General features: G+C 42.9%; 1 protein-coding gene across 1 annotated transcript; it reads left to right on the forward strand.

The window, feature by feature from the left end:
* Positions 1-1069: 1069 nt before the first annotated feature.
* Positions 1070-15684, forward strand: lrrc24 (leucine rich repeat containing 24). The gene is made up of 5 exons (XM_031855213.1): positions 1070-1493; positions 10633-10831; positions 11736-12014; positions 12668-12836; positions 13592-15684. The coding sequence occupies exons 2-5, from the start codon at positions 10670-10672 to the stop codon at positions 14836-14838; spliced, it is 1857 nt and encodes a 618-aa protein (XP_031711073.1). The 5' UTR covers positions 1070-1493; positions 10633-10669; the 3' UTR covers positions 14839-15684.
* Positions 15685-26775: the final 11091 nt, after the last annotated feature.

Genomic DNA, 26775 nt, shown 5'->3' on the forward strand with positions numbered 1-26775 from the left:
GCATCCTGTCAGACAGGAAGTCTGTGATCCACTTGCAGGTGGAGTTAGCCACGTGCAGCTTGGAGAGCTAGTCCTGCTGCTGAGAAGGGAATAATAATAATATATAATAAGCTAAAATTAGAGGATACATAGTTGAATTAGCTATAGCTAAAGTAGTGGATAAATGGTTGGAGTAGATAGCTAAAAGGCCTAATAGATAGTAAATAGTTGAAATCAATACCATTAATGGGTAAACGGTAAGGTCATCCTACTGCTTAGAGAGTTTTCTACACAGTAGAAAACTCTCTTATAACTCTTTCAACTGTTTAACCATCAGATTTTGCCAACTTTTTACAGCTAATTATGTAGCTAAAATTAACTTATTTGATATAGCTACATTTCTAGACAACATATAGGGATGGGGTTCCTAAAAGTCTGTTTCAAGGTAGCATTTCGATTTTACAAATGCTGCAGCTGAACAATCAGCAACAGGGTCCCTGAAATCGCTGTAAAATAGAATAACTTCTGCTCATATATTCATCCTCTCCCCCACGGCCAGTAATGCACTGCCGCTGCCTGCTATGACTGAGCAATATGGTTTTGCAGGATATTGAAGGGCCACGCGGTTCGGCTTGAAATCACTTGCCCTTGGCGAGACAGAAGTGGCACTTTTTGAACTCGGTCCCGCCGTGCTTTTTCACGCTTGTGTGTTGTGCCTGCCACTGCAGGGAATATCACGACAGGCGTCACTCTGTCAGCGGATGCGCTTTTTCACGTCCGTAAACCTTTCATAATAAAAGACGGGGCCGCTGTCCGTGGTGCTGAAATCCCTCTGCTTATCTGCAGAGCAGAGAGTCGCTCTTTTATCATGGTTTCTACAGCGCCGGAAATTACACTTAAAGTTGAATGCAACAATCGGTGCCAGGCAGCCACCCAATTTCTGTTTTGAAAGTGAATGACCGAGAATACCCCCCCCCCCCCCCCCCCCCCCCCCCCCCCCCCTCTCTCTCTCTCTCTCTCTCTCTCTCTCTCTCTCTCTCTCTCTTACTCTCTTACTCGTGCACCGAGAGAAAGAGAGAGGGGGAGGGAGTCAAGTCAAGCAGGGATAATTAGAGGAGTGGGTCACTGTTGGAAACATACGCGTTGGGGGAGAGCGCAGGAAAGACAAAAAAGGGGGGGGGGACGTATCAAAGCCGCACAACAATATCAGAGGAGGGCGATAAAGAGTCTAAATCGACCACCATCAGCGCTGACGTCCAGCGTTGGCAGATATGCGAGTGGTTTCCACCGGCTCTCAGCATCCAATTACAATGGACGGGCTCAGGCTGTGCGGACTCTAAACCGCTGCCCAGTCGGAGGGAGGCAAACAATGCGCTGGCTGCTTTATCTGCAGTGATTTGAAGTGGAATTCATCTTTTCTTCTTGTTGGTTTCTTTTTTTTTCTTTTTTCTTCTTTTTTTTGTCAAAGTAGGTAGACTGCTCCCAAGATCAAGTCCACGCAGGCAGGGGAAACGGTAGGTCGCAGTTGTCTGTTTGGGAAATGGGGACGGTGTGCGCTTGGGATAGTAACACAGAAGGGTTTTTAAAATGTTGTTTTTTTCAGTTACGTAGACATAATTTAGGATCACAGGCTCGCGTTTGATACAGTTTAATCTCATGAAGTGATATAGTTTTTTGTTTCTGTCTATTGAATTATAGAACTGTCTACAATGCACTTTGGGAGATTATAGCATGAGAGTGGAGCAAAAGATCTGAATTCTTATGTGTTTCTTATAGGATTATGTCATGTTGAGAAGTGTGATGAAACGTCATTATTTAACCCTGAAGGCACCCAAACCCCAAATTGCCCCAGTAGCAGATTCCCTTATTATGTCATGTTAATATGTGTTAAAGTAAAGTATATCCTAAATAGACTGCATAGATATTCGATAAAGGTCCAAAATTCAGTCTACCCTTGTGATGAATGGGGTGAACAAAATATTAGAAACACCTCTCAGTATAATGCAAAACAACAGAACAACAGCTGAAACTACAGACCCTAAATTAAGGATCACTGCTGCAGACTATCCTCAGTAAACTCCCTTCATGTTGTTATTCCTTTCTTTTAGCTAATAGTCTACAATCTCATGCAGTCCAATACAACAGCCCTGCAATAACATCTATCATTATGAAGCTCATAATGTTTAGTTTTGCGAGAGATAATCGGAAATGTGTAAATCCAATTATCGTATGTTAATTATTGAGGTTGTAGTAGAAGATGGTGTACTGGACTATATTGAGAGATGTTTTGTAATTATGTATAATTTACATTTACATAGAAAGGAGGGGGGCAGAATATTTAAAACACCTCTTCTGATATTATATTATAAATTATATTCAGAGTAGTCCAGTAAAACACCAACAAACTTCAATGCTAAACATGTAATTGGGTTACCACCTTTATGACAGCGTCAACATAAACTGAGCATTAAAGAGCATCCGAAAAGTAGACTTCATGGCAGAACAGTATTCGATTGCATCAGACTGCACAGGTGTACTGAATAAAGTGGGCACTTGAGTGTAGTCTTTGTATATATGTAACAGTATACAATTCAACAATCAAGCATCAGCATCAAGCTGAATCAAAACCTTGAAACAAAAACAAAAAAACGAACATTACAACCATCTTGATTGTCTGATTCATTGCAGGGCTGTTGTTTTCGGCTGCATCCGTTTTGGCGAGGTGTACCTAATGAACTGGTACTATATCCCATAATGCAAACTTACTACGCATGCTGATGTGTTTTTGTTAATTGGTCTTGCTGTTTCTCTTCTAAATACACAATTCAAAAGGTAAAAAATACATTTCCTATCAAACGTTTTACAGCAGCAGAGTGATCTGCTAGTTAAGATTTGCTATTGTTTCTCCCATCATGCCGCAGTACTACAGCAATAAAACAGCTGTCTTGATCTTAGAATGCAATTTAGAGACAAAGTATGAGCAATTTCACTGCAGAGCCACTGTGTATTCACATCACATGGGAATATGAAAGTGATACTGTTGTGATGGGACAAAATGAAGCATAATAAGATCAGTGCTGAGCACAGCACACACCCTCTAGGAATCTGGCAGGAATATTACAGGGGCACTATGGGAGACGCCAGGAAGAATATAGTGTTAGGTCACTACCAGATTCCTGGTACAGATCTGTCCGTACTGTAAGACCGTCATGTTTTCTGATTTTGTCTTCTAAGTGGTTTCTTCCCTAATGTCAGAGTGTTAATGCACGTCCCTCTGCTTAATTGCTATTCTGCACACGAAGCGGCGTGGAGCCAAACAGCGGGCCCCTAGATAGGACCTCGTTTGTGTAACTCCGAGGGTGGGGTGTCTGTCTCATGTGGAAAGATCTGTACAGACAAGTTGACTTCTTACGCCTGCAGAGAGCTTTAATTTTTCATCGGCTGCTGTCTGCCAGACAATGATAACTGAAATCTCTCTTGGCTGTAATTGTATTGCACCTCCAGTTTTGGCCTGAGTTGAGAACGACACGGGCAGATGGCAAAGATCAGCTGAAATACGAAATGCATGAGCAAAAAAAAACTGATTACTTTTACAGTTTCATTATTTCCCCTCTGTATGCCAGACGTCACAGATAAACACAATATAGGCTACATGCCAGAGTGTTATTTGACATACGTCGGACGTCCATCACTCGCAGTCAGCGGATGCTGTCACTTTCAGTGCAACAAAGAAACACAATTTATAAGGATGCAATCACTCCCTCTGCAAACACTACTGCACAGGCAATATTACTGAAATTCAATAAAGCGGGATGATAAGCAATTGTTATCGAAGCGTTGCAAAGCATTCATTCAATTTTGGACAAACCGACTGTGCGCCCGGTTTTATTGCTGCTTGAGTAATACCTGCGACTCAACTGCCATAAAAATAAGTAATATTTATAATCAGATTCACCCATCTGGAACATTGAAGGGGGAAAAACAATAATGCAACGGCTTAAAAGAAAGCCAAAAAAATCATGAATGCAAACACTTCTATCAAAATGGGGTATAGGATTGAAATGGAAGGGATTGTTCTGCTTCTCAGTAGAGGACGATGTGACTCCCCTTCATCCATCTTCCAACCTGTCTGATCTCATCCATCCATCACAATGTGAAACCACTGAGCAACAGTCCAATCTGATTGGCGAGTGTTTGTGTCCACTTTCCCTTCCTTTCATTACTGCACACTCACATAGAAGAGTGGGCGAACAGAAGTGGGCGCAAAAACAGGTTGATGAGAATGGAGCTTAAGAAATGTAGAAATCAAACCGTTTATTCCGCTCTGGCATAATCCGCTGACTTGTAAATTAAAGTGTGACAGATGAAGCTACTGAGAGTGAAATTGCTCTGTTCGATTGCATCAACCGACCTGGACAATTAGAATGGACAGTGTGCACGTGCGAGAGAGACAGAGAGAGAGACAGAGAGAGAGAGAGAGAGAGAGAGAGAGAGAGAGAGACTGCAGAAAATTGGCATTTGAAAAGGGGAGACGCAAGAAATCGTGAGAAAACACGGGAGCAAGTGTCAGACAGGTGATGTTGACACTGAGATATATTTGAAATGTGAAAGGCAGGAAATGTTGACAGCTAGAGTATTTTTCAAAAGGTGACAGGAAATTGCTTACTAAATGCCTGAATACAACGAGTGACAATGACGCACAAACACAGACCATGGTTGATGACTCATTCACTTTTATTGGTTTTCAAAAAAACTGTATAAATCACAAGTATCACTTTGAAGGGATAGTTTGACATTTTGGGAAATGTGCTTATTTTGGTTTCTTGCCAACGATCCTGCTTTCATATCTGTACAGTAAATGTGAAGCTAGAGATAGCAGCCGGTTAGCTTAGCTTAGCATAAAGACTGGAAACGGGGGCAAACAGGTAGCCTTGCTCTGTCCAAAGGTAATTAAATGCACCTAAAAGTTGACGACTTGACATCTTTACACTTTTTTATTTTACAGATAAATGTCCATAGCTAATATCTGTGCCAAGGAAAACTCTACGGGAGTATTTTATACACCGTTTAAATGATATAATGGCTTAAAATGATTCATAACAAAAGGTGTGGCCACTCTGAATGACAGGTGGGTGCCGTCACAGCATTTAGCTGTCTGCTAGGTGTCCCCTCAACTAATTCAAGTCACTGAACTTAACCTCGTGGAACATTCATGATAAATACCAACATGCATTTTTGTGATGAATACATATTGGAAGCTCTTTTGTAGAGTTGCCTGTTAGCGAAACTCTCTGAGTGGATTTACGTCCCCCTTGGTAAGCAGTGCTGAAGCGTCTACTGTGTGTCTAAGGCTTTTGTGAAAGGAAAAGATGGAAGGAGTAAAGCGGTATATGCACCGCCGTTGTGAATGTGAAGGAAATAAGCTTATTTTCCCAAATCAATAAATGCAAAGTACTTTGTGGCTGTTTGTGTTGCGATGCACTGATTTGCTCACATTAAATATATTGTTTTCGTATATTGTGTCTCTTTAGCGCTTCTCATTCTACTGTCATCCGTCTGACATTTTTCCTGCAGCGCAATGCATGATGGTATATAGTGTTTGGTTAGTGACCATTGTTTTCCATTATTTTTCATGATGCATTGTGGGATACTTAACTTACTAGGTAATGTAAAGTATATAGAGTAGTAAGTGCCTTTGGACAGAGTCGTTGCTCTAAGTCAGTGGTTCTCAAATGGGGGTACCTGTTCCCTGGGGGTACGTGAAGGCACTCCAGGGGGTACGTGAGATCTTTAAAATATATATTTAAAATTAGCATCCATTCAAAAATCCTTGAAAAATAGTTATGTATGTAACCTATGTATGTAACTTATTTTAAGTACATAGGTTAAATAAACCATGATCTTCTCCGAAACAAGAAGTTTTTAATTCAACCACGTGTTTAAGACTGTGACTACTTCGCAACGCTAAATAGGACGGTCATGCTTAAAACTGCCACCGCAGGACCGTTTCACAATGTTTAATATAACAGAGGGCGTTGCAAAAGCTGTGTTAAAAAATGTATGACAGAACAACGGAAGTATGATGCACAGAAAAATATCTTGATTTGATGTTCTCATACCTAGACGAGAGACTAGTTTGCCAATGATTCTCAACATGTTGAGTCTGTGTTTGGTCATGCAGAGAAAGAACTGGATTTTAGAGGGAAGAAAGCCCAGAATAACAAAAAAAAGAAAATCACAAGGTTAAAAGAGGTTTACAGTCTCTCGTTAAGCTCTGAGCAATGATGACGTGACTTTACAATAACCCCCCCGGACAGTGAGTGCATAGAAGTTAATCTTGTGTGGAAAATGGATATTGATTATGTGGTCATAAAGTTGCTATTGTGCTTTTACTTCGCAATTATCAGTCGCAAATCAAATTGGACTGCAGGAGTTCCAACACAAAAATGTGTTGAAGCTTGATAGACAATATGAGTTATTGGCTCTAAATGATTCACTTGTGGTCGGAGTAACAGCGTTGCTATTCACGGTGCATGGAGTAACAAGTGTGACTGTTACCATAGTTATTGCCTGTAAAGCATCATATTGGCCCTGACAAAATCTGTTTTTCTGGGTCGCTTTGAACCTCTGCGCAGTTTACATCGATAACCTTTGAGCTTTTTTTTCCTGCTGGCCAGCTTACATCACCAACAACAGTCTCTAGATTGCAGACTCTCACAGCAGTTTATCATGTGAACTCTTAAAAAGCAAAGATTTATCGAGTTTGTCTGCGCACAGAGACATGGAGTGAGGGTTTTTAGGCTCCGCTGGGAGAAGTGGCTGCTGCTGCTGCTACTGCTGCTCAGAGATTCTGCTTGAGGTAGCCTGACAGTGAGACACGCACACCCCCAACACACACACACACGCACACACACACACACACACACACACACGCACACACACACACACACACACACACACACACACACACACACAATCAAGCAATACACATGCACTCATTTACTTTGTGTTTCTCTTCAACACAGACATTCACAAATGCAATCCCAAATCCCCCCCACCCCGCCAACATCTGCTTTCGTGGTAAAAAAATCAATGGCTGCAGAGCCCAGCTAGACAGAGCAGTAGTGGCAAAATAAAGAAATCAATGCAGGCTTATTAACTGAGCAGAGCTTCAGCTTTGCTGACACAAATAATATGAGCGAGTGTTTGTGAGAGTGCGTATATGGCTGCCAGTTTGTATCAGCCTGGGTCTGTGTCTGTGAATGATGATGGCTGCTGCCGGTCGTGGGCAGGAACCGCGAGTGCATGAGCATGTGTGTGTCCCTGAATGTAGGTGGCTAGTGTACAATGCTTCGTAGATGTGCTTTGCATGTTTATGAGCGTGTGAGAGCGTGTTTTCACGTGCACGGTGGAGACTATCGCTCAAAGTCAGTGTGTTACTCTTGGTTTAGTGCCACAGTGTTCTCGACGTGCCTTGGCCTCGGTCTATTTGTGGACAAAAGGATGCTCTGAGACAAATGATTTAGCACCTGTCAGTCAGTGCAGAAGGACAAGAGATGAGAAAGAGAAAGAGGTCAGAGGCGGCGGAGTGGGGAAAAATGGTGGAGGCTTTTTCAGAGACACCACGAGGGGAAGGAGAGAGGGGAAAGGAGAGGAAAAAAGTTCACGTGGTAGAAAAAGAGAATTTACAATTTAGCTCCGGGTCATCTCATAGCTCAAGTTCTTGCGAGCAATTTACCCCGGGAGATGACAGCTTCTATTTTTGTGGAGTTGTTTGCCTAACATCAGCTCACAGGAACTGGGCCCCCGCGAGCAAACCTTCCCTCATCACAAGAGTTACCATAACAACGGGATGAGGCCATCGGTGGCAGCGTGGGGAGGTGAACTTTGCTTCTGCCCTCCAGCACTCTGACTGGCTGCTGCACCTCTGACACATCAACACCCAGCCTCCTTGGGAAAAAGAATTAAAAGAGAAAATCAGAGCAGCAGCTATGCGGTGAATCTTGTTGTGCTGCCAATGTTCGGCTCAGCCAGACCCGTGATTGTTCCGAAGAGGAATGATTTGTTTGGCGGCGTGAAAACAAAGCGCTGTGTCAAGAAGAAAGAGACAATTGTCATTTCAGAAATGCCCGAGACAAACAAACAAGTTGCTTCGGAGTCTAGAACAAAATAATGTTTGCAGAGCCACAGTGGGTGGTTGCATGTTTGGAGGTAAACGCTGATACCACAATGCCGAGCAGGGTTTGTGTGACGTGCATTTTATTAGATGTCTTTTTTTTATTTTTTTGCCATTTGTTGACTGGCATCTGCCCTGGCAGGTCCTGCAAGCCAGTCAGATCTATGCATACAACATTACGCTCTAATCATCCTATTTGCACATCTTTACAGTCAATAGGGATATTTTGCTGACCTCATTTTTTTAACTCCGAACAAAGCAGCCCCCTCTATGAAAACGTCGACAGTGCCGAGAGCGGCTTAGCTAACGAGCATCTGATTGTGCAGATTACGCGTGTTCCGCAGAGGATTACCGAGACCGAAATGAACAAATTGACCTCTTCCCACTGAAATCCCACATCAGCATGACAAAAGATGAGAGTTCGAGACTGAATATGAAATAGTCGAGCATACACTGGGAGACAAGTTGCAGTCAGCAGCATTATTCAAAGAATCCCTCTTCCCCGGATGTTTTATTTTCGTCCTCGCCTCCTTCCTGTTTGCAGACCCTGATGACTCCATTGATTCTTGTCTCTATACGTCTCATCAGCCTCGTCCTAACACTGGATGCGTGACCCGATTGCCGCTCAGGGTTTTCAAAGACAGAGCAACACTTAAATGAGCGGAGACGTGCACAAGCTGCTTTCTCCACCTGGCAGGGCTTCATTTGCATTGATCTCGGGCTCATATTCGAACAACACATATCAGACTGCACATCCTGTTCCGTGTGTATTCTTAGCCGAGGGCAGGGTGTCTTCCTCTTTGCTTCCCTTCTGACACTTTTCAAGTGATTCAAAGCTATTTACAAGTCATCCCACTGTGAGAAGTAACAAAAGCTCAATGACAGATCAAGGCCTGATTCAAAATTCTATTTTTTGGCCTTTCTCCTCCCTACAATAGAAGTACATAATTTCTCTCCACGCTTGTTTGGAGAGCTCCGGAGAGGAAATTGCATGCTTTTGTTAATAAGTGTCAGTTTTTTCTTTTTGCTGAGAGAAGAAGATTGAACAGTTTATGTAGGTCACATTGTATTAAACTGGCTGGCTATCCTCGTAAATGCGCTCAAACATGCAATATTAAAATCCAGTTCTTTGCTCGTTTGCTTAATAATGCAGTGTGGCGGCACCAAGGATGACTTGTCAGCCACTGTAGTACTGAGCCTGGTTCTTTTGCACTTAGGCAGTAAATTACTGGTTCGGGATTAGAACGCCGCAAATGAGACACGTTTGATATCAATCTGACGGAGCAGTTCAAACAGCCTACAAGCTGAATATTTATCAGTCACAGTGTATTTCAGGCACAGGGCCCTTTCATCACTCATCTGTAATGAGATCTGTGTGCATTCTAATAATTAATAAACTAGACGTTCTCCAAAATCATTCCAAGCAAGATGTAAATGCTATCAATTATCTGTCTGGGTGACTCTGCAATCTTAAGCAAACTAGATTTTTTTTGTCAGACGGGTTTATGGAATCACTACCGGGGTGCACATGAATGTTTTATAACAACGTGAGACTTTAGATTGGATCAATGAGTCGTCTGCTTCTCCACTGGATGAAGATTCTCCAGAAGGAGGCGGGTGACTGAGCGAATGAATCTACCTGCTGTCACTGGAGCAGAATGACAAGGCTCAGTGTGACATTTCAACATGTATTTTTATCTCCATCCGACCCTGCAGTATCTTGATGCAATCTGCTGCCGATGAACTACTGTGAATGCTGCTGGGCTGCATGATATTGGCTGTCCGCCGTGAACTGTGAAGCGTAACAACAAAAATCCCTTCCAGGCTGTAGCCTATAGAAATAGTAAAAAATAAATAAAAAATAAAAAGTGTGCGGTGTTGCTCAGTGATGGGTTCTGTATCAAAGGAAGATATTGCCGTAAGGTGCAGCAAACAGCCAAAGCTGGTGTTTTTTGATCAGATGATTAGAGCTGGTTGCCACTTGGGGTTTGCTTTTGAGAAAGTAAATGTGCTTTCTGAGATTGGGGGGGGGGGGGTCAAAACGGAGCCTCCGTCTCTTTACTGCACATTGTCTTTGTAAGACAAAGAAAGCGACAGAAATAGAAGGGGCCGGTTTGTACACACATTAACAAGACAACAGAGAGGTCCTTGAGGCAACCTGCGCATCTTTTTTATCACATCTTTAATTAATTGAAGCTCACAATAGAAGCTGCTGCAATTCCACTGAATAGACAGTTGAATGAAAAGCAGGCCCGGATAATACTCTTGTGTTCCAGTTTTTGTTTTTTTTACTCTTTAAATCGATCCTCCCTTGTCATTTCATAACTATCTGCATATACATCGTATCTGCAGCGGGTGAAGAGGATGAAATACATTACCGTGAAAAAAGAAAAGAAAACGGTTTTGTTGTTGTAACTTCAGCAGAGCGATTGATGCTTATACATTCGTCTCTCCCCTCTCTCGCTTTCTCTTCCCAGGTTTTGGGGTCTGAAGGTCCACTGTTAAAGAACCGCCATGGTCCTCTTGCGGCTCTCCAGGCTCGTCCTAGTCTTCGCGGCCCTCATCCCTCGACCGTCTGCGGGATGCCCCTCCGACTGCCGCTGCTACAGCCTCACAGTGGAGTGCGGATCTCTTGGGGTCAAAGAAATCCCGCAGGGCGTCCCTTCTGTTACCGAGGTCAGTCGGCACAATCGGCAACAAGTCCGGGGGCGCTAGCTGTGCATTGCTATCGACCCTCGCCCCCTCCCAGCATCAGCGTTTTTTGTACCAGCTGACTTCCTGTCTCTCATCCATTCTTATTACCCTGCAATGATTGTGGTTAATCAATTCGCTGTGACCCTCTTTGATGTAAGCCCGAGGGAGGAGTCGCGCTGTTGTCTGTGTAATTATTCATTCTTGCTCAGAAAGTGACTCTGGCACACCCTCTGATCATCTGTTGAGAAGATGTTTAACATTACAACGTCTTTTCCTCTTGGGTTCATGCCCCCCCCCACCCCCATGACTGAAGCTCATGAATATTAATGAAAGGCATGCTCCGCATTAATTGTTCCATTAACCTCAATCAGCGGGTCCGTCTCGTCGATCATACTTCACCTCATGGCCCGTGCTTGCTTCTTCGAAAGCACCACCAATGCAAGCGCATTTAGCAGTCAAGCCGACAGCCATGCATGGGGAGGTCGAGCGCACCCCCCCCGTGAAGCGCCAGTCACTCAAACGGTTTTCGTTAGCTGACAAGATCTGTGATTTCTGCAGCATTTGGCAAAAATAACTCAACTGCAAAATAAGAGGAAAAGTGCAGCACGACCCTCATCGTCACAGTTCTTATTATTACCATCCTGAACTGGCTCATTCCACATTGTTTGTATTGCCCACATTAACATATCTCCAAAGCTCTGCACAGCCCGGTGAGTGCGGAATGCTCTAACGGTGGCCCCGTTGTTAATGCAATCTCTCCTCATGGTTAATACATGTTTCTACTCAGTGAGCACAGCACGGCAACACGCCACGCTCTCTTCCTTGTACAAAATAATGTAATCAATTTGCGATCACTTTGCTAATTTGATTTGTCTCTCCACTACAGACCATCTTCCTCCAGGACAACGCTGTAGTGCAGATCCGTCATCTGGACTTGACTCGCCTTGGCAGCCTCCATTACCTCTACCTTCAGAATAACAGCATCTCAGCCCTGGAGCCCGGGGCGTTTCTCAGCCAGGGGCAGCTGCTGGAGCTGGCCCTCAATGGCAACCTCATCCACCTGGTCACCGCGGACATGTTTCGGGGTCTGGAGCACCTCCGGATCCTGTACCTCGCCGGGAACCAGATCACTCGAGTGCAGGACCACACCTTCAGGGGACTGCAGGTTGGAGAGCTGAGTTAAAGGAATGAATGGATGCAGGTCTTGACATTAGCTTTTTTGCTCACCAGCCAAGGTGGCTAGCTGTTTTCAATTTTGTTGTTGAGAAATTATGTTTTCTTTGATTAAAGTTAACTAGGGTGTGCTACAATTTACTTGACGAACTAGATTTACAACTCATTTTAAATGCAAACAACCACTGTCAAACACCCAAATCAAGAATACACACACACACACACACACACACACACACACACACACACGCTAGTAAGAGTGATTGTATAACACAGCACTGCAAAATTCTGCCCGCATTTGTCAAGCGGTGAATAGATGGATAAAATTGATGGCTCGACAGCAATATTTAATGCTCATTTTGTCTTAATCTTTCAAAAAACCTTAACCCCAATCCTTTTTAGTGAAGTGAAAAAAACTTAGCTTTTGCCAGCAAAGCTAAAGCATTTCCAATATGGGATGTATTTTTATGGATTATATAGAATGACGTGTGCGACTGTAAATCCAATTCACAACAACATGTGGGACTAATCCCTTCCAAACAGGAACACTGTACAGCCTGAGTCAGGAGGAATTTGACTCATCCTGTCTTTGACATTTCTTTTCCTCCTCCTTTCCTCTGCGTTACGTCTTTTTGCTATCTGCAGCGTCTGCAGGAACTCCACCTGCAGGAGAACAGCATAGAGCTGCTGGCAGAGCAAGCTCTGTCGGGCTTGTCATCTCTGGCCCTGCTGGACCTCAGCAAGAATCACCTCCGCACCCTGGGAGCCTCGTCCCTCAAACCGCTCGTGAGCCTGCAGGTGCTCCGTGTCACAGGTAGGCAGAGCGAGGTCTCGCTGTAAGATGAAATAATCCTCCACAATTGAATTTAATGTAATTTAATGTGCCTTGAAAAATGCACTGTGAATGCACTGCCACAGCCACAACCTGCATGCTCACGTCAATGGAAATGAAGTGCCTTTAAACATGTTTTACACATCAAAGTGTTTCAAGTAATGAGACAAATTCCCTCAAAGACACAATTTTAAAGAATATATTGAAGGAACACTGTCTGCAAAAGAGATCTCCTATCCGAGGCAATTAGTCCTGCAACAAGCACCAAGTTTAAATTATCGTAAGCAAAATATATTTAGTTTACCAAACAATATCGCCTCAAGGTCAATTTAGCAGCAGTTCTGGAGCTTTCAATCCTATCACATGGTCTTCATTAGCAGTAGGAGTTTGCTCCGCTGTCAGGGAATTGTAGATCTTTGCATTTTCATTTCTTCTGAGCAATTCAGGAACTTCTCATCCGTGTTGGCTTGAAGGTGGGGATTCAAAGTTAATACTTGACCTTGGAAAACAAATCCAACTCAAGGACCATTTAGCAACTTTATTGGAGCTTTCAACCTTATCAGATGATCTTCATCAGCAGATGGAGTTTGCTCAGTTTTCATGGAATTTCATTGCACTTTCAGGGATTCTCTGCCACTTTGGCTTAAAAGTCAAAGGTTCATTCTTGTGATTGAAAACAGCAGTTGACAAAACCATATAATTGGTTTACCTTGTCTTCTTCCATTCCTCACCTCCAGAGAACCCATGGCGCTGTGATTGTGCCCTGGGCTGGCTGAGAACTTGGATCAGCGAGGACGGACAACGTCTGTTGAGCTCTGCCGAACAGCGTCGGCTGATGTGTTCCGAACCGCCTCGCCTCTCCCACCTCAGCCTGGTGGAGGTGGCTCCCAACAGCCTGGTCTGCATCCCCCCCGTGGTGCAACTCGAGCCCAGCCACCTGACTGTGCGACTAGGGGAGAGCCTCCGAGTCTCCTGCCAGGCGTCAGGATACCCTCAGCCTCAGGTGACCTGGAAGAAAGCCTCCCATGGCAAGGCCCAGTTGTCGTCTCGAGGCCTGGTTCAAGAGCTGGGACCAAATGGTGAGCTCTTCAGGCCCGGAGCCGGAGGAGTGGTGACGGCCCTGCCAAGCAGTGGAGGGATCAAGGTTGGGGGCGTTGGAGGAATCCAGGGGCTTGTGCGTGGGACCGAGGAGGGCGGCGAGAGGGACAGCTTTGATCCGGACATGGGCAGTGGCATGCTGTTCCTCAGCAACGTGACTGTAGCGCATGCTGGCCGCTACGAGTGCGAAGCCTGGAACCCTGGCGGCGTGGCCAGAGTTACCTTTCACCTGGCCGTCAACATGTCTTCTTCTTCATACTCATCCCAGTTCTGGCCTCGTTTGAACATGCACTCCTTTGCTCCCTCTTCGTCCAACTCCTTCTATCAGCCAGAGGTTCTGGATGTAAGCCAGGAGCTGCTCTACGAACAGGACAGCATGGACTTCTACGCTCTCGGCCCCGCGACGCAGACCGCCATTGCTGTTGGCATCTCCCTGCTGGCGCTCACTGCTGTCCTCCTCTTGATTATGATCTACACTCGTCACCAGCAGTACCGGAAGGAAGAAGGTGGCTCCTACTGCACCAGCAAGGAAGAGAGCATCCTCTATGTAAACGACTACTCTGACGGACCCACCACCTTTGCGCAGCTGGAGGAGTACCGTGACGACCACGGCCACGAGATGTACGTACTCAACAGAACCAAGCCCATCCTGGGCTCCACTTCCTCCAGGTGTCCCATGATGAGCGGGTTTGTCCAGCAGAAGGGTATGAAGGAGGCCCTCCTGGACCACGAAATGGTGCAGACACTGACCAGATCAGGGGGACTGGGGCTTCGCAGAAACCCGGCAGACGGAGTTGAGGGACCCCTAACAGCAGATCCAGAGGAGCTCTTCCTCAGTCAGAGTCTCCTCTTCGGATCGCAGGTTGCCTACGAGATCCACTGTTAAAGGGTTTTAATTGAAAAAATGTGCTGGTGGACTTAATTAAAGACAGTAAAGGAAATCACCTTGGTGCAATAATTTGAAGCATCAGATTATTATGTTGTCTTCAATAGAGGGGAGAGCGTCAGTTAGTGGTTGCTTAGGGAAACCTGGATTACAATCAGCCTCTCAGAGATCCTCATCTGATTGATTGTATGACATTAAGATGGGTCAGAGTGATAAACAGGGATAATTAGGGAATTAACAGCTGAACCATACCTGTCTGTCTCCACATCTACCCTTTAAAGATAATTATGAGGGGCTAACTTTATCAGAAATGGTTTGTATGACAGTTCGTCTAAATCCTCACGACAGACGCTGAAACTGTGCAGCACGTAGTGGCAACTAACAGTATGGATGACAACAGTGAGTCATATTTTGTACTTTTCTTGTTTTGTGTGTGTTAGTCAGTGATTTGTGTAAATATAATAAAGCTAATTTTCACTGTGAAGTACAGATGTTTTGTGGACCCCGTTGCAGATTGCAGATCCCATTCGAATTAGACCGAAACCAATCCTCTTACTGGAACTACATAGTCAATACCCATATGTGTGAGTGGGCAGGGGTGGGTGGATTTGTTTAAAGAGGTTCATTTTGAATGCAGCTAATTTTTTTTTTTTTACATTTCTACCACAGCATTGATTTCTACCTATTTGTTGCAACACTAGAACAAAGGAATCAACATTTCTATTGTTTGAAATGGAATCTTTGGTGGAATTAATTCCATTAACATCAGTCTGTAACTGCTATTCCAGTGTGAATACTGTACATTTTGTCTTCAGTTTCTACATATTAAAATGTATTTTAAAAGAATTGGTGCTCTGTTTCTTACAAGTCGGCCGGTCGCTCTAACACAGCTGTTCTGCTAATTCTAAGGCCAAACTTTACTACAAAAGCTTATTGCTTTTCTCCTTCTCCTTATTTTCCCCTCAACCCATGACATGAAGCAAATGAGTGTGAAAGATGTGTTTTTATAGAGACTTTGGCTTTCAGTCACTGTGTAGAGGTCCATGGTTCATAAACTTTTACTGTAATTCTTTTCCTCTGCTGCCAAGCACCGTGGCATCAGTTGTGCCCTCAGAGCTACTCGTGGACTAGAATAGGAGAATGCTTTTGGAAATGTGTTTTGAAATGTCAGATTTGTGCTTTATGCCAAGACCTAGAGCCATATTGATTTTCATTCAAAAAAACATGTCAGTATTCTTTTAAAATGAATAGTATTTTTTTGTATCGTTGTAGCTTTGCAACTGTAAGAAAGGCAATGGTTATTTCAATATGAAGCGCAACTGAAGGGCATATTCCACATAAAATAAAATTGTATTTCATTTATAATACTGCCTGTCACAGGCACTGTACAGCATCACCGCAATGGCAGTATGTTAAGTGGAGTTAAACGCTTACTTTAGCGATGCATCTTTAACCTGTTTCAATGGGACAAATGTTCCATTTGCAATTGCTGTCAATTTGACAGACCTACAGTATTTCATAAATATTAATACAGCTGGAATGTATTGCAATAATTTGCTGTAGCATCCCGGTGAGCATAGAGGAATCTAATTGAAAGGAATAGTTCAACCTGCACATTAAGCAGGCTGACTGGTTTATCCAACTCCTCTTGGGAAGCAGGTTTTACACAGACAGAGAAAAAAATGCTTAATACATGTTATTTAAGCAGTTATAAAAAACACAGTTGACAAAAATAAGCTTATTCCCTTTATTTCAGAGAGTTAAATGAGAAGATTGATTAGCCTAGCTTAGCATTGAGACTTGAACCTTGGGAAACAGCGAGCCTTCAGAGGTCAGAAATATGTTCACAAACTGACTTGTTAATATATGGTATCTCCTTTGTTTCATCTGTACACACACATTAATGTAAATACTAGAAATTGTGAACTTAAGCGGAGTTATGTAAAATAGCTACATAGGTGAACAACCAACCTGCAGTGACTTTACGGACTCTTGACATCACAGTAGAGTTGCCAGGCAGCCAGCCTGTACCTGGAGGCGCTCTGCGGTGCAGTGCTGGACGAATAGATGAATGACATTGCACATTGATATTTACATATAGCTAACAGCCATGTTTAGCATTGGGAAAACTAGCTCGCTATAGTTAGCTAGATCTGGCAACGTTCGCACAAAGCTCATTTTCTTTCTCTGGATATGTGGCTTGTGACAAATGGGTCCAATATCGTCTATAGAGCGAAATAACTGGATGTAAGAAAAAAACATCATGGTTTGGCTTAAAATAAGTACGAGTGTAACATAACGCAAGCTACGGATGTAACGTCCAATGACGTATGAGTAAAAAAATCACTAAACTGTCGGTTTCACGTGGAGTAAAAGTCCTGTTTGTTTGACAGACTCGTCACTCGGAAAGGCGGAGAATAAGCTCATTTCCTAAAATGTTGAGCCAATGCTTTGAATATGATAAGATATCAATTATAGTGGCACACCAGAAAAGAATACAATTAAATACTTGTCAACAAAGGTGGAAAATTCGTCTTTGTCCGTCTGGCATTTCATTCAAACCTTAAAACATACATACACACACAAACCATGACAATGGCAGTACAAATACTCCAAGGGCTTTCCTAGGGAATGAATGACTTCTGACTTATGTTCTCTGTAGCCAGAGGCGTCCTGTAGCGCCTGCCAGAGTTTAGCATGATGGACAGATCACAAGAAAAGGTGTCTTTCACTGACATTTCTATGAAAGAAAACAAAGGATTTCAGATGGCATTGTGTGTACAGCTACAGCCACAGCGGCCTCACGGCAGGCAGCTAATACCAGGGACAAAAGTAGAACATTTCCCAAACATTGAGAGAAAAAACCAAGACCTGACCGGAGCTTCATCGCAACAAAGCTGAAGATGTATTCTGCAGCTTGTGAAATGCTCTTATTGCATTTGTCCTGTAAAGAAAATGGATTTTCTTTTATGCCTGCTGTGATACAATTCACAGGCTGTGTCATTACACGTTCAACAAAGCCCCCGCTTACAATGGTTGTCATGGACACAATGGCTAAAAGCCTCAAAATGTCCAATGTGACTGTCAGTTATTTCTCCACAACTCCTCTTCAGCTGAACACACGCCGTGTGTGCTAAACTGTTGTTTCGTTTGCATATACGGCTGCGCTCCTCCTCTAATCACTCCACATTCTTTTTCAAAGATCCCCACCAGTGTACCTGCAGGCGCGTGCTGTTGATTAGAGGCCTCCATAATTGATTTAACAGCCAGAAAATTATGCAGCAATAATACTAATGATAGCAGTGGTGTGTGGAAGATCAAGGTTTTAACACACTGCTGCCGCCAAGAGCAACCCACTAAGAAGCCTTACCTTTTTCCAAAATGCACGAGCACTTTGTAATGCAACATAGCTCATTGCATGTGGGACATGCAAGTGGATTATCCATCCACTTGTGATGCAGAAAGAGGCGATGGCTAAAGATTTAATATTCAAGATTCTGGAGAGCGTGTTTTAGAGCTGCTTTACAGTTCTGGTTTGGGCTATTCAGAGACAGTCAAGGACAGCTACTGCCAACGGCTCAAATTATTTTTTCATAAAAAAAAGAAGAGCAACACAAATTCAGTAACACGTGTAATACACAGTCACACGCCAGAGAGAGAATGAATGCGTGCCAATCGCTTTCCCTTGTCATAGCGAAGGTTGCCTGTGATCCCATCAATCAGCGCACGGAGTGAGGACGCAAGCCAGGGAAGGCCGATACCTCATGGTTCTCATGCTGATGCTGTACTTTTTTCTTTACCCATCCACCTCCGTTCGTGTCTCTGTTCTCATCTCTCCTCCAACTCGGTTCAGCATCAGGGAATGAGTTTTTCCGTACCAGGGTCAAATATGAGATATGTGGGACTGAATTATTGATGCAATTCTACTTGGCCTCTACAAGGTCTTTTTATTTTGTATACATTTCTGTGTAATGTAAGATGTCGTCGTTGCATTTTTTTGTTTTTGTTTTGGATTAATGCAGCCTTGATGCTGTGTTGAATGTGTGGCAGTCAAATGTATTCATATTGAACAGTTTCATTAATATCACATATATATCAGAGCGGGCATCTGAAGGATTCAGCACCGGTGTGCACCCGCAGAGAAAGTGTGGCAAAATTAGAGTCAGAGCAGAAACAGCAATCAACCCTCCCATGTGTTAATTCCAGTCCAACGATAATAAGAGGCGCTGTTTGATTACAAATCTCTGTGGGGGTGCAGTGTGTACAGGAAGTTAAAGGTCAAAATAATGGAGTCTGAGCACTTGCTTGTTGCTGGCACTGTGAGGTCCAGCCTCTCGTACGTACGTCAGACTTGGGAATCACTGTAACACAGTATATGTAGTGTATCGCATTCGGTGGTAAAGAGTAAAAAACGGCTGCAATTAAACTTTAGATAGTAAATAAAATGTAAGTGAAACCTGTGGTTGTCTCTGTGACACTGATGTACCGTCACTTATATTCTAGCCCCGAGGTGTGTCCTTCATCCCTCACCGTCACGGTGGCTGCATCCTTCCCATCACCCCTCGGCAAGTGTCACACGGTGAAATGTGAACGGCCGTGCCAGATTGCAAACCTTGAAAGACACTTCTGATGGCTGCTAAATATTGAGCCACTGAACACAGTTCTCTCAGTCTGATGCTGACCACCGAGAGCAGCGGGGCATGAACACAATCGATGTATTAAGAGGTTAACAAGAAGGTCAGCTGCTTTGTCATTGGAAGATGGGTATGTTTAGTCATGTACCAAGTATAGGCTACTGACATTGTTATGTAGAATATCTTGAATATGTTTGGAAGAATAACAGCCTTTTTTATGGATCTCACGCAGCTTCTAGGGTTCAGGTCATTCGAGGTCATTCTAATGAGATTGGAAAATGTTTCATAAAACCAAGGAGAGAATTGTCTCATTCTGCAGAGCACCACGTTCAATTGCAGCATTGGCCTTAACATAACAAACAGGAGAGTCGCCAGAACAAAAGCAATAAATCCCTTGAATATAAATGAAAAATGGCATGCTTAACCCTTTAACACCCACTGCACTTGTCGGCTAAATTAAAATAAATGGGACTATTTTTGATCGGTAGACGCTTGTAGTGGATTTGGACATAAAGTATTCAAGGATTTATTATATTGTTGGGCTTCTGGACTGCTTTGAATGTTGGGAGACACCACATTTTTAAAGCTGCACTATGTCAATATTTTTTATCTTTACAATGGATGAAATTACTCACGTGAAGAGGATCGCTGATGGCAAGTTACGCTCAAGTCTACGGAGGTTTTTAGTGTCTGTCAGCCAGGGGTGGAAGTACCTCTTGTTACTGGAACAAAGTTTTTTGTACTTGTACTTTTTGAGTTTATATAAAAGCCACTATGAGGAACTTTCCCTTATGTTGAATTTTAGTGGTCCCTGTGGACAAAAGCAGTAGTGTTTCCTTAGAAAACCTTTAATTTGAACGCAGCACACTCTAGCAGTCTGCCCCGCTCACATCTTGGTTCTGGTTCTCCCAGCGACGACGCTGGATAGCGGAGTAGTCGCGCGTGCGCTCTACGTGACGTGTAAAGAAAACCGTGCAATCCTTTGCTGCAATATGTGTGTTTGTGGCTGCAGTCGCGGTACATGTCCACGTGTTCTGCTCTGGTAATATTTTGTTCCACTGTGTTCTGAATAAATTAGCTGAGTTGTTTCCTCTTTTCTTGTTAAGTATTGTGAGGCTACACTGAGGAATGCAGTTGTATATCTATTATTTACAATCAGTAGTATATTCATAATTGATAACCAGTCGTAGGACAGACTGCAAAGGGCACATCTGTTGGTTTGGACATGGGTTTGTAGCTGATGTTGTCACACTTGTATACAGGTATGTGTGTACGTTGACGTTTCCTGCAATCTATTTTGTAGCGTACTCTTTAATTTATTACAATATTCATATATTTGCAGTATTACGAACTGGCTCACTGTGGCAACATTTACAAGAAAAGATGCTGGCAAACTCTCGGCACAATTCCATTGTTTTCACTCAAATATAAATTTCAAATTAAGCATGATTGAAATCTTAAGGATTGCCACTTTAATTAGTTTTACACCAGTACTCTTACCTTTTACCTGAGTAAAGCAGTCTAGTACTTCTTCCACCCCTGCTTTCAGCTCATTGTTGTCTTTTATAACCTTTAACTTTACTGTTCCTTGTTTCCAGCAGCTGAACGCAGCTGTTTTGAGCAAATAAGCTCTGAAGCCCCACTGTGCCATACCTGCCCAGCACCTGATGGTAGGACACAGAGCACTTAGCTACTAGAGAGCCTGACATTTCCATGAGGAGTTGGTGGAGACCAAAACAAAGCTAAAAGGAGATGAGTGCATTGTGACCAGACCTTTTTTAGGTCCAGACAAATCCCAGATGAATTCTACTCTTGGTCCATGTCTGCTGGATGTTTAAATAGGTGCTAACACATTCAACATTTCAACTTTATAAAAATCCATTAAAGCAGCTTTAGGATGCACAGATTACATGTTCATGTATCTTTTCAGCAGTCTGTGACATACTCATAGTGCTAGCATCCCTCAGGCAGAGGGAATGAGTTGGTGAATATGCAATTATTTCAGTGTTGTAAGTCCATACTTAATGCATATTTAAACATCATATGCGTAGCAGTGATTTATAATTCATTGTTATATAATCATACAAAACGTTTCTAAGTTTGCTACACTGTAGCTCTGCCATGAGATACTGAAACAAAGTGCAATGTCCCAGAAAACATTGGGCCCCTGCTGAGCTGGAGCTGTACTCATGATCAAATCACTATTATGTCCTTAACATAACACTCAAGGGCTTCATCAGCCTCTAAATGACCAAATTCACCTAAATCTCAACGTATATACACAGAGAAGGTTAAATTGAGTTGTTGCGCCAATAAATTCTCCAGTGCCAATGATACCGCAGAAGCATGAAATAGATATTGATCCCATTGTGTCCTTCCATTTTCTTCAGCAGCTTATCTCTAGCAAGGGTTGTGGATGTTATGCATATACTACCATGGGTAATTACCCCCACAAGACTCCACTCTTCTTTTCTTTGATTACAATTGCCCTTTATGGTAAAAGTGTTAGGTCACTTGTTAGGCCAAATGATAAATAACCTATTGTTTATGTTTTATGAGGTTATTTTGCAAAACATAAAAACATTGTTTTCTATCTTTTTGTTCCAAATAAAGAACTAATTTTATTATAATTTAATAATTGATGCCGCAGAATGTTTTAGGAGTTTGACAGCACTTTGTAGATGCAGCATATCCCCTCTCTGGAACAGAAAGGTTTTTATATGAAATAACCTAAATCAGGGACTCATATATATATTTGATAGGATTCTGAAATCCAACATTATCAGTTACAGCAAACTTTTCAAAGTCAAAGGCTGATGGAAAAAACTGTAATAACTCAATATTTGTAAAGTTCAATAAATGTTTCACACCTAATATGTTATTCAAGGTCCCTGCTCAGTCAAAGCAAATAGATATTAACTGCACTTGAATTGTACTTCTGGTATTGTTCTGTCTCAATACGGAAGACCGTTGTGTACCAGTGTTTGCATTTTCCCTTGTGAAAGTATAGTTGAGCAGTTGCCTTCCTCTGAGAACATTGCAAGAGGCGCCAGCTCATTTGAAAAGTTGAATTTTATGCATTGTATGTCTGCTAAAGATGCGAAGTAGGCCCAACATTTTCAGAAACAATTTTTCTGATGTTCAGATATGCTGATGTGTAAGGAAACAAGTGCCAAAATATGGTTGGATGGTGAATAGTTCAGTCTTTATCTTAGCTGTTCGGGGAAAGGAGAGATAGTCAATGTCATATGCGCGACAGGCTTCTGCCCATCTACGCTCAGAGCCCTTTGTTATTGCTTTGCCTTTCCTGCAGAGGATGAGAACACAATGCTTCTTGACCCACTTGGACCGCTTTTGCAGCAGTGCTGCTTCACGCTGGCAATGACATTTAAAATCACAATCCTCATTGTTGATGGAGCTCAACCCTGATGTATAGCCCCATCAGTAAATGGTCGAAACAGTCTCATTTCCTTTGGCATTTTCCATGACTCTTTAAATAAGAAGCAGCTATTCTGCTGCCATCAAAGGAATCCGGCTTAACCGCAATTAAATGTCAGAAAATTGATTGTCTATAACGCATTACAGTGCAGTCAGGAAATGGGCTGCAAGAACGTGCTAAACATTTGGTAAGTAATGAGATGCTGTGACACTTGTAAAAGGAAGAGGACTGAAGTCTTGTGTGTAGCATCCTTAAAGCTGTTCATATTTCTCAGTCATTTCAAATGTTCTTTCAATCACTCGGTGCTTAAATTTCCTCAGTAATGCCAGACATCAACCTTTAAATGTTTGCGATGTCCAGATATATGTGTGTGTGCGGGGGTATGAATCTACAAAGATGATATGAATTTCTTCTATGGTCTCCGCATCTGCCTATTATCTGGACTCATATTTCTTGTGCTCACTAATGACTATGCTCAAGGACCTCTTGTGTTTTGCGGTGATTCACAACTAACAAAACAATTGACTGTTTTAAACTTTTAATGAGTTACTGAGTTCATAATCAGCATCAAAAGGCATTTCCAGCAATCGGCTAAGCTAAAAACAAGCCGTACCCAGTCTGTTGCGTTTTTGTCACAACAGCGTTGCCAACTCTTTTCCAATAGATTAGTTGGCAGCACTAGTTCCAAAAGTTGTTAAATCTAGTGAGACAGTCTCCATGTCTCACCCGCTCCCCCAAAAGGATCATAGACACAGCCTATTCAACACAATCACCATGGCTATTTTATTCTTTTTCTTGTTACCTGTGAGCATTTATTGATTGCTGTCAGTGGGTGTTATGAGAATTACAAGAAACATAACAAAAAGTGTTTTTTTAATTACATTATCCACCCTAGCTTTAATATATTGCCCGGTTGGCTCCCGGTATTGCTGCTTGCTGGGGAGTGTGCCCGCATTGTCACATTGCTATGCGGGCCGGTTGCTATTGCTGCTTGCAGTGTTGTAGACGGCCACTCATTGCTTTTTGACTCCAGGGAAGTGAAGGAGAGTTCAGTTGTAACTTTAGTGCATCCAGCAGAGCCACGGTCTGCCTACTTCAGACGACCTGCTCGACTCAGCCCTCAGAGCCCTCAGAGCCCTGGAGCCCCCCGGCCCCGCTGCCAAACGGAGCCAATCGCTTGTTTGCTTGTTGCTTTACGTGTCCAAATTACACCAAATTCAATACTGCACGTCCCTGGGTCCTCCGCAGTACACCCGCCAACGGTGAAGCAGATCGGATTAAGAGACGGACAGCTTTACAGTTTGACAAACAAATGCCTCTTGTGGCACAAGGTGTTTTGGTAACTGGAATACTTGCTATTGTTTTACCTTCAACTGTAAAAGACACATTTCAAAAAAAACGAACTCAAGGACGTCTTGCTGTCTTACTCCAGAGCCTTCAACCTCATCTTCATCAGTGAGTTTGCTCAGTTGTCATGGAGATGTCAACTCCTGATTCCTTGACATTTGGATTGATACTTCTGCTGAGTCTCTTACAACAGGCTTTGGAGAAAGTGTTGCCCTTTACCCAAACAATATATATGTTTCTTTTCCTTCTGGATGGCTTCTGTCTGCAGCATAGCACTGACATATCTCAAAGCAAGCTGACATTTAAATGTCTATTTGTAGATGCAGCGTTTATAATAAAATGCCATTCTAATCTCTTGGCATCATCGGCAGTAGAAGATTACCCCTCATTCATTGCCTCTCTATCAGTACTATATTCTGCATTCTGTTAGCATGTGGTAGCACATTGTGGTGATCTTTGATTAATCTCCCAACAAACCATCCACAAAACTAAATTCAATCACCCTAGAATCCACACTTACTTTAGAAAATGAATCAATCCAAGTAATCCTGTAGAAATAAAACCTCCAGCAACTCCAACCGTCTATATGAGGTTGCATTCCACCATTTGTTGTAATAATAACTTCATTTATATAGCACCTTTCAAAACAAAGTTGCAAAGAGCTTTGCAATAAAACATGAAAGGAAATAAGAAATGCAGGTAAAACAAGATTAAAATAAAATAAATAAATAAAATACAATCTGTTGGATGTAAAAATAAGCCTCTTCAGAAGCAATTTAAAAGAGAACACTGACTTTGCCTTAGATCACAAGGAAAGGAGTTCCACAGCTTTGGGGCCAGACAGCAAAGACCTGGTCACCTTTAGTGACCAGTCGGGAATTTAGAAATGTTAGTAATCTCAGGCTCATAAGGAATCAGCAGATCACAGATAGAGCATGTATTCTATCATTCTTCTTTAGCATATTGAAGATGAACATTGTCTTTTGCAGCCTGGAAATGTTTAGCTTACACCGAATTTGACTTTATGTTGGCAGTGTACGTGTACTGTCCTTTATGAGGCAGCTCAGTCTTTTTACAGAATGAAAGGCTTTACATCGGGTCCTGTTGAAGCTAGAACAAATGAAGTAAACACAACAATAATGCATGTTCATCCTCACTAGGCGCATCCACATATACAACTGGTTTGAAATGGAAATTTTCAAAATCAATTCATTTTCTTAGCTTTGTTTCCAATCCGACTGTGTTCACTGCTCTCATGTTCAAAGGAAGGAAGGAAGGATAGTAGAAAGTAGATTTAATGCTGAGTTGACGATAGAGATGCGCCTTTGCAAGATCCGACATTGGTGGCATTTTCGATTGCCTCTCAACGGCTCTGTCGACAGCCAGCTGCTGGGTCATAGCTCATAGCTACTGGTGCTAACAGCGCTAATGGTGCAAACTACGGGGATAGTGCATACAGAGCTAAAAGTGTCAACCTGAGGGGGAACCAAAGGGTGGGTACTATGTTATCAGCCGTAAACGCCGAATGAGATCAAGGCCGTGAGCTAACCAGTAGGGCACCCTCACATGCACTAACATGCACTAAAAACGCTGTGACGACCCCTCCCTTCCACTTGGGGTCTGTGTCCTGTTTGCTGTCTCTTTCTGTCTTTCAGGTTGTTGCTCGTCAGCTAATGAGCCACACCTGAGCCTGGTGGGAGTGCGAGCTATAAAGACTCGGCACCTGATCAGGGATCTCGATGCGGCCGCTGTTTAGTTCTGTTTGTTTCACACATCCACACACGCTGACGTTACTGATTACTGCCTCTCCATGTTTGTTTAATTTGTGTTCTCTCAATAAATGTGTTTGTTTATTACTTTTAACTCGTCTGGCCTCCCATTCATGTTGCAGCCTTTGAGCCGGGTTGTAACAGCGCACACAGCCAGCCCGGCTATGTCGACAAAGCAAAGAGAAGCTCGGATAACAACACACACAGAGGGAGAGCGGCTTCATTCTCTGCTCAGGTAGACATTAGTCCTCTATATCTAACATAGCAAATACTTTTTTGCTGTTTTATTGATGATCAGAATGTTAAATACAGCTCGTATAACAGTAACATATACAGGGCAGAACACTGGGAACCAGCCTGTGCCCTTCATTCCCATCCTTGTTGTGCTCTCTCAGCCGGTGAGGGGCACTCTGGTTAGTCACGGTGGATCTCATCTTTGAGCAGGATCTGGCAACTTGGTACCTTTTTGTTTTGTTTTGTTTTTTAGCTTCCGTTACTATAGAAACACTGGGGGTAAATTATGCCTCTCTCTCTCTCCACGCAGCTTATGGTGGATCTGTGATAGAGTAGCTGAGCCAAGATACAGTATAGAATTGTGAAATCATGCTTCACAACATGCAAAATATGAATGCCTATGAACGTGTATTTTAGTTGAATAAAACAGTATAACACCTGTGAACACTACTATTACTGCTAAGGTTATTCATTGGTTTCTCAGTATCTCTTGAGGTAACTGATGGTCATGGAT

Source organism: Anarrhichthys ocellatus, unplaced genomic scaffold (assembly GCF_004355925.1).
Source record: "Anarrhichthys ocellatus isolate YVR2014 unplaced genomic scaffold, GSC_Weel_1.0 scaffold15, whole genome shotgun sequence".
Lineage (NCBI taxonomy): Eukaryota > Metazoa > Chordata > Actinopteri > Perciformes > Anarhichadidae > Anarrhichthys > Anarrhichthys ocellatus.